Below are 8,768 nucleotides of genomic sequence, written 5' to 3' on the forward strand. Positions count from 1 at the left end.
GAGAGAGAGAGAGAGAGGGGAGAGAGAGGAGAGAGAGGAGAGAGAGGAGAGAGAGAGAGGAGAGAGGAAGAGAGAGGGAGAGAGAGAGAGGAGACGAGGAGCGACGAGAGAGGAGAGGAAGAGCAGAGAGTAGGAAGAGAGAGAGAGAGAGGAGACGAGGAAGAGGATAGGAGGAGAGAGGAGAGAGGAGAGAGAGAGAGAGAGATGGAGAGAGGAGAGAGATGGAGAGAGAGGAGAGAGGATGAGAGAGAGGAGGGAGAGAGAGAGAGATAGAGGAGAGTAGAGTAGAAGGATTTGAGAGGGAGAGGAGGATTGAGAGGAGAGGGTGAGGAGAGAGAGAGAGAGAGAGAGATGAGGTAGAGAGATAGAGGAGAGTAGAGGAGAGAGGAGAGTGCAGGAAGGAGAGAGGAAGGAGAGGAGAGAGGAAGAGAGGAAGAGAGAGAAGAGGAGAGAGAGAGAGAGAGAGGACGAGAGGGAAGGAAGAGAGGAGAGAGGAGAGAGAGGAAGAGGAGAGAGGAGGAAAAAAAGGAAGGAGGGAAGGAGGAGGGGAAAGGAGAAAAAAAAGGAAATAGAAGGAGAGAGAGAGAGAGAGAGGAGAGAGGATAGAGGGAGAGGAGAGAGGGATAGAAGAGAGAGCGAGGAGAGAGAGGAGAGAGAGAGAGAGTAGATAAAACATAAGTGTCTTATTTTATTTAGACTACAATGGGTGGAGTAACCGTGTAATGCACTGCTTTACGAGAAGCCAGAATAAATGATGGTGTGGCCATCTAATGCACTATCTAGGCGGGACAGAAGTTTTGGAGCCTTTTTACGTACTTATTTGTCAATGAATAATAGTACACCACAAAGAATTTGCACTCTTGTTTCAACTTTTACGTCAAGTTACAGTGAGCTCCCAAGTATTATGCAGTGAACATTTTTTTGTTATTGGTTTTTGTAACTCAAGCAATTTAGATTTGAAAAATGATACAATGACTGAGGTTATACATGACAGTCAAAATGATCTGTTACTTACTTTATTGATTGAAGAGGAAAAGGACATAGCAAAATTCACCTATATTTGCTGTCAAATGCCGAGAGCACTGAAATAAATATTTTGACAATAAAACCATTCTACTTACTTTAATAATGTAAATTCACTTTTTTAAACTCTTGTCAGCTTTATTTTTCGGTATTTTTATCATAGTACCTCCATTTAGGGGACCAAAGCATGGACATTCACCTTATATTGTGTATTAAAGTAGTCATAAGTTTCGTATTTGGTCCCATATTCACAGCAGCAATGATTTACATACGCTTGTGACTACACAACTTGTTTGGATGCATTTGCTGTTTGTTTTGGTTGTGTTTCAGATTACTTTGTACCCAAATAAAAATTAATGGTTAAATATGTATAATGTATTGTGTCATTTTGGAGTTACTTTTATTGTGATTAAGAAAATAATATTTCTAAACACTTCTACACTAATGTGGATGCTACCATGACTACGGATAATGATGAATGAGAAAGTTAGACGCACAAAGATCATACCCCCCAAAAATTCTACCTTCCCCTGTTATTGTAATGGTGAGAGGTTAGCATGTGTTGGGGGGAATGCTAACCTCCCCTGTTATTGTAATGGAGAGAGATTGGCATGTCTTGGGGGGAATGCTAACCTCCCCTGTTATTGTAATGGAGAGAGATTATCATGTCTTGCGGGGAATGCTAGCCTCCCCTGTTATTGTAATGGTGAGAGGTTAGCATGTCTTGGGGGGAATGCTAACCTCCCCTGTTATTGTAATGGAGAGAGATTAGCATGTCTTGGGGGGAATGCTAACCTCCCCTGTTATTGTAATGGTGAGAGGTTAGCATGTCTTAGGGGTATTTACAAATCTTATTTACAATAAAAGTGACTTCAAAATGACACAATACATTGTTTACCATTCATTTCTATTGGGCACAAAATAATCTGAAACACAACCAAAACAAATGTGTAGTCACAAGCTTGATGTAGTCATTGCGTGCTGTGAATACGGGACCAAATACTTACATTTTTACTACTTTAATACACATACAAGTGAATTTGTTCCAATACTTTAGGTCCCCTAAAAAGTGCTGTACGGTTCTAAACGGTTCCCCAGATATGGATGAAAAGACCCTCAAATTAAAGTTGACAGTCTGCACTTTAACCTTATAATCATTGCATAATTTCAAATCCAAAGTGCTGGAGAATAGAGCCAAAACGACAACAAAAAAATGTGTCACGATCCCAATACTTTTGGAGCTCACTGTATTTCTGAGAACTAGCATTTCTCTCTCACCAAGATAAAAATGTTTCATGAATGCCACTTGATGAAGTTGACCGAAGTAGACGGAAATGTCTTTGGAATGTTAATAGAATACTTGATGAAATGAATTCCAGAGACCTGAAAGTGACAGTGGGTGGTCTCACCTCCATGGGGTAGATGGACGACTGTGCTGTGGCTCCTGCCAGAGACCCAGCCATGAACCTCTGGTGGGTCTGAACCTTCCCACCCTCTGGTGTCAGCAGCTTCTTATACTGACAGGAGATACGTCATGAAGACAACACAGAGATACTATCACAACATTTACCCTTTCTTCCACCTTCCCTCGCTTCCTCTGTCCGTCTTTCCTCTCTCGCTCTGCCCGTCTTCCCTCTCTGTCTGGCTGTCTTCCCTCTCTGTCTGTCTTCCCTCTCTCGCTCTGTCCGTCTTTCCTCTCTCGCTCTGTCCGTCTTTCCTCTCTCGCTCTGTCCGTCTTCCCTCTCTGTCTGGCTGCTTTCCCTCTCTGGCTCTGTCCGTCTTCCTCTCTCGCTCTGTCCGTCTTTCCTCTTTCGCTCTGTCCGTCTTCCCTCTCTCGCTCTGTCTGTCTTCCCTCTCTCGCTCTGTCCGTCTTCCCTCTCTTTCTCTGTCCCGTCTCCCTCTCTCTTCTCTGTCTGTTCTTCTCTCTCTGTCTCTCTCTGTCTTCCTCTCTCTCTCTGTCCGTCGTCCCTCTCTCTTTCTCTGTCTGTCTTCCCTCTCTGTCTCTGTCCGTCTTCCCTCCCCCCGTCTCCTGTCTGTCTTTCCCTCTCTCGCTCTGTGCGTCTTCCCTCTCTCGCTCTGTCTGTCTTCTCCTCTGCTGTCGTATTCTGTCTTCACCATTTCTTCTCTGTCTGTTTTTCCCCTCTGTCTCTCTCTGTCTTCCCTCTCTGTCTCTGTCTGTTTTCCCCCTCTCTTTTCTGTCTTCCCGTCTCTTTCTCTCTTCTCTGCTCTCTCTCTCGTCTCTCTCGTTTCCTCTCGTTCGATCCGTCTTCTCTCTGATCTTCTCTCTGTCTCCGTCTTCCCCTCTCTTCTCTGTCCGTCTTCCCTCTCTGTCTCTGTCCGTCTTCTCCTCTCTGTCTCTGTCCGTCTTCCCTCTCTGTCTCTGTCTGTCTTCCCTTTCTTTCTCTGTTTGTCTTCCCTCTCGCTGTCTATCTTCCTATTTCATTCATGTTTCCTTTCCTCGCTATCGTTTGATTCATTTCTTCCTGCTTTCCATATGTCACTGTGTCTTTCTCTCTAGGTCTACCTCTTGTTGTCTACCTCCATCATAGTAAAGATATGAAACAGTGTCCAACCTGTTCGTAGGCCATGAATTTGATAGCGGTCTCAGGGGCGATCTTTAACACGTTGATCCCGTTCCCTCGCCATAGTGAGGCCACGCCCCCTTCCTTAATCATCTGTTTCAATCCTCCCAACAGGGTGATCCGGTTGGACTTGGAGGAGTGGACCTGAACCACAACCACAGGTGTTGTAGATTACACAATACTGATGGGTAGGTAGCATTCCTGTAGTGCTTTTCACTTTGTCTCCAACACTTCACTTTGTAAAGGGTTGTAGGCCTCAAAAACGTTATAAGAGAAAAACTCTAAAATAAATGTGTAAGGTTTGTGATAAGGGTTATACAGTAGTTAGAAGTGAAATCATATAAAGCGGTCTACTTTCGGCCTCCATAGAGTGGTCAGACTGTGACAACCTTTCCGGTGCTCTACCTGCATGAAGACCTTCACCCTGTCCAGGGGGGCGGTGCCGGTGCGAGAGACCGCCCCGGCCATCGCCCCGGCAGCCAGCTGTCTCCACCAGCCTCCCGAGRTCTTCTCCTCCTCAGTGAACTCATCGGGGATGGCAATGCTCTCTCCTATGTCCAGCACCTGGTGAATAAAAAATATTAGCTTGAACAGGTGCCAAACTGCTGGGACAGGAATTCTGTACGATCAATRCATGTATTCTTATAGTAAACTGTTCAGTCGGTCTTTCATGTTGTTCCAACTTCCCATTCTTCATCAGATTGCCCAAAGATAACCTTCGAGCTATAGTAAGTAACAGATGTGGTCAATACAGTGCCAAGGCCTAACCAGACTTCTACCTCCCCAACCAGCAGGCCTATTCTCATACAGTGCTGAAACTGTCTACCAACACCTGCTACATACCGCTCCCGGAGATCAACACAGCACACACACGCCACACACACACACAACACACGCACACACAAAGCACACACACGCCACACACACACAAACAACAGCACACACCATGCACACACACGAGTGCACGACATCACACGCAAACACAGCCACACATGCACAGCACACGCACTCACACGTCCATCTCTTGAAGGAATGAAGAACATTGATGGGTGTAAGCACATATTGGGATAAAAAACTCCTGTCCATTTTTCAAATCAATTAAGGGCCATCAATAATTCAGATTGTGATAAATGTTTGTGTCTGTCTTTGGCCTTGTAATGTAAATGCACTGACCAACAGCCTCACACAGTGCTTCAATATAAACACAATACCTAAGCAGTCGATCACAGCAGTGAATGTAGCTTCTAGACTATTCTCTGTTAATAGCCGTTTAACTGTCAAACTGTGTGGAGTCAATGCTGTTTCCACTTTGACTTTGACTTTGGACTTTTATCAGAAAATGTACAGTTTTTGCTTATCTCCAGTGGGGTTATGCTTGCAAAGTTTATTTCTAGCAAATAGTGACGGCTTCATAACGCTACTGTTGAGACTACCTGCTAAAAGAGTATTACTTGTTACTGCTTGTGTCACTGTTTTGGTGGGATACAAGATGTAGTATCTTCATTATCACTCTGTTACTGAGAATTAATGAGCTTATGATTTCCATAAATTCACTGAACACCTACAGTTTCTCTCTCTCTCTCTCTCTCGCTCAGCACGCTAAAGCACCACACTAATAAATGTCCTACTACTGCGACATTCAAAGGTACAAAAATGTCTCTGAAATGCAGCCATACACATCAACAACCTCATGTTATATATAAGTTTAATTACACAAGATATATATTGTTCTCCACTACGACATTCAAGTATATCCAAAATGGACCTAAACTAAAGCCTACAGTCGTGCCAAAAGTTTTGAGAATGACACAAACATTAATTTTCACAAGTCTGCTGCCTCAGTTTGTATGATGGCAATTTGCATATACTCCAGAATGTTATGAAGAGTGATCAGATGAATTGCAATTAATTGCAAAAGTCGCCTCTTTGCCATGCAAATTAACTGAATCCCCCAAAAACATTTCCACTGCATTCACGCCCTGCCACAAAAGGACCAGCTGACTATAATGTCCAGTGATTCTCTCTTAACACAGTGTGGTAAGTGTTGAACAGAGGACAAGGCTGGAGATCACTCTGTCATGCTGATTGGTTCGAATAACAGACTGGAAAGCTTCAAAAGGAGGGTTGTGCTGGAATCATTGTTCTTCCTCTGTCAACCATGGTTACCTGCAAGGAAACACGTGCCGTCATCATTGCTTTTGCACAAAAAGGGCTTCACAGGCAACGGATTGCTGCCAGTAAGATTGCACCTAATCACATTTCTCAGATCATTCAAGAACTTCCAAGTTAGAGCGGTTTCAATCTGTTGTGAAGAAGGCTTCAGGGCACCCAAGAAGTCCAGCAAGCGCCAGGACCGTCTCCTAAAGTTGATTTCAGGTGCGGGATCGGGGCACCACCAGTACAGAGCTTGCTCAGGAATGGGCAGCAGGCAGGTGCATCTGCACGCACATGAGGCAGACTTTTGGGGATGGACTGGTGTTACAGAAGGGCAGCCAAAGAACCACTTCTCTCCAGGAAAACATCAGGGACAGACTGATATTCTGCAAAGGGTACAGGGATTGGACTGCTGAGGAAGTCATTTTCTCTGATGACTCCCCTTTCCGATTGTTTGGGGCATCCGAAAAAATCTTGTCCGGAGAAGACAAGGTGAGCGCTACCATCAGTCCTGTGTCATGCCAACAAGTAAAAGTATCCTGAGCAATCATTCATGTGTGGGGTGCTTCTCAGCCAAGGGATTGGGCTCACTCACAATTTGCCTAAGAAACACAGCCATCGGAATAAAAGAATGGACACACATGTCCGAGAGCAACTTCTCCCAACCATCCAGAACAGTTTGGTGACAAACAATGCCTTTTCCAGCATGATGGATGCACCTTTGCCATAAGGCAAAAGTGATAACTAAGTGGCTTGGGGAACAAAACATCGATATTTTGGGTCCATGGCAGGAAACCCCCAGACCGTTAATCCCATTGAGAACTTGTGGTTCAATCCTCAGTGAGGCGGGTGGACAAACAAAAACCACATTTCTGACAAATTCCAAGCATTTATTATGCAAGAATGGGCTGCCATCAGTCAGGATGGGGCCCAGGAAGTTAATTGACGAGCATGCCATGAGCTGACATTCGCAGTAAAAGAAGGGTCAAGGCACTGCAAATATTTGCTCTTTGCATCAACTGTCATAGCATTGTCAATAAAAGCCGTTTGAAACGTATGAAATGCTTGTAATTATACTTCATTATTCTATAGGTAACATCTGACAAAAATATCTAAGACACTGAAAGCAGCAGACTTTGTGAAAATTTATATTTGTGTCATTCTCAAAACTTTTGCCACTGTAGAGCTAATCAAAAACTAATTTCATGTTTAGAAATTATCACTTTTAAAAAAAAATACATGACGTCTAATTGTTACTGCTGGAGGGATTATTTGACTCCTTTGAGACAAAACTTGGTCAAATGAAAGTACTACATACAGTGGGGAGAACAATATTTGATACACTGCCGATTTTGCAGGTTTTCCTACTTACAAAGCATGTAGAGGTCTGTAATTTTTATCATAGGTACACTTCAACTGTGAGAGACGGAATCTAAAACAAAAATCCAGGAAATCACATTGTATGATTTTTAAGGAAATTTATTTGCATTTTATTGCATGACATAAGTATTGATCACCTACCAACCAGTAGAAGATTCCGCTCTCACAGAAGACCTGTTAGTTTTTCTTTAAGAAGCCCTCCTGTTTCCACTCATTACCTGTATAACTGCACCTGTTTGAACTCGTTACCTTGTATAAAAGACACCTGTCCACACCTCAATCAACAGAACTCCAACTCTCCACAATGGCCAAGACCAGAGAGCTGTGTAAGGACATCAGGGATAAATTGTAGACCTGCACAAGGCTGGGATGGGCTACAGGACAATAGGCAAGCATGGTTGGTGAGAAGGCAACAACTGTTGGCCGCAATTATTAGAAAAAATGGAAGAAGTTGAAGTTGACGGTCAATCACCCTCGGTCTGGGGCCCATGCAAGATCTCACCTCGTGGGCATCAATGATCATGAGGAAGGTGAGGGATCAGCCCGAACTACACGGAGGACCTGGTCAATGACCTGAAGAGAGCTGGGACCACAGTCTCAAAGAAAACCATTAGTAACACACTACGCCGTCATGGATTAAAATCCTGCAGCCGCACGCAAGTCCCCCTGCTCAAGCCAGCGCATGTCCAGGCCCGTCTGAATGTTTGCCAATGACCATCTGGATGATCCAGAGGAGGATGGAGAAGGTCATAGTGGTGATGAGACAAAAATAGAGCTTGTTTGTCTAAACTCCACTCGCCGTGTTTGGAGGAAGAAGAAGGATGAGTACAACTCTAAGACACACCATCCAACCGTGAAGCATGGAGGTGGAAACATCATTCTTTGGGGATGCTTTTCTGCAAAGGGACAGGAACGACTTGCACCGTATTAGAGCTTGGGGGGATGCGTGAGATGGGGGGCATGTATTCGTCGAATCTTTAGGCAACAACTCCTTCCCTCAGTAAGAGCATTGAAGATCGGGTCGTGGGCTGGATTTCCAGCAAGACAGTGTCGCCTAAACATCAGCGCAAGGGCATCTAGGTAGTCGTTGACTGTAAGGAAAGAGCATCTCCAAGGTCTTTGGAGTGGCGCTAGCAGTCTCCAGACCTAGACCCAATAGAATATCTCTTTGAGGGACCTGAATACGTCGTATTGCCCCAGCACGGATCAGCTCGAACCTGGAAGGGAGTTCCGGAGGAAGGGAGTGGGCCAAGGAATCCTGCGTGACAGTGTCGTGCAAACCTGTCCTAAGTAAGGACTACGAGGAGAACGTATTGATTCTGTAAATGTGGCCAACACACAGGAGGTTTTCTGTACCAAATATTAATTCTGCTTTCTTGAGTGGTATAAATTATCTTATGTGTCATGCAAATAAATGATAAAGGAATAGTCCTAGGAAGACTGTGTTACTTAAAATCAAGGGATCCAGCTCAAACATGTGATTTTTGCGTAAGGATTTTGTCTGTGTTTCCACGATTCCGTCTCTCACAGTTTGAAGTCGTACCTATGATTAAAAATTACAGACCTCTAATCTTTGTACGTAGGAAAACCCAACATCGGCAGTGTATCAAATACTTGTTCTCCCACTGG

General features: G+C 44.3%; 1 protein-coding gene across 1 annotated transcript in view; it reads right to left on the reverse strand.

Moving 5' to 3' along the window:
• The window catches only part of LOC111957213 (mitochondrial adenyl nucleotide antiporter SLC25A24), a 21,250-nt gene that overhangs the window by 2,394 nt on the left and 10,088 nt on the right, over positions 1 to 8,768 (reverse strand). Inside the window, exons 5-7 of the mRNA XM_023977985.2 lie at positions 4,011 to 4,169; positions 3,597 to 3,749; positions 2,433 to 2,540 (exon numbers count right to left, since the gene is read on the reverse strand). Of these exons, the coding sequence (XP_023833753.1) occupies positions 2,433 to 2,540; positions 3,597 to 3,749; positions 4,011 to 4,169 (420 nt within the window). The remainder of the gene's footprint in view (positions 1 to 2,432; positions 2,541 to 3,596; positions 3,750 to 4,010; positions 4,170 to 8,768) is intronic.

Source organism: Salvelinus sp. IW2-2015, linkage group LG32 (genome assembly GCF_002910315.2).
Source record: "Salvelinus sp. IW2-2015 linkage group LG32, ASM291031v2, whole genome shotgun sequence".
NCBI lineage: Eukaryota > Metazoa > Chordata > Actinopteri > Salmoniformes > Salmonidae > Salvelinus > Salvelinus sp. IW2-2015.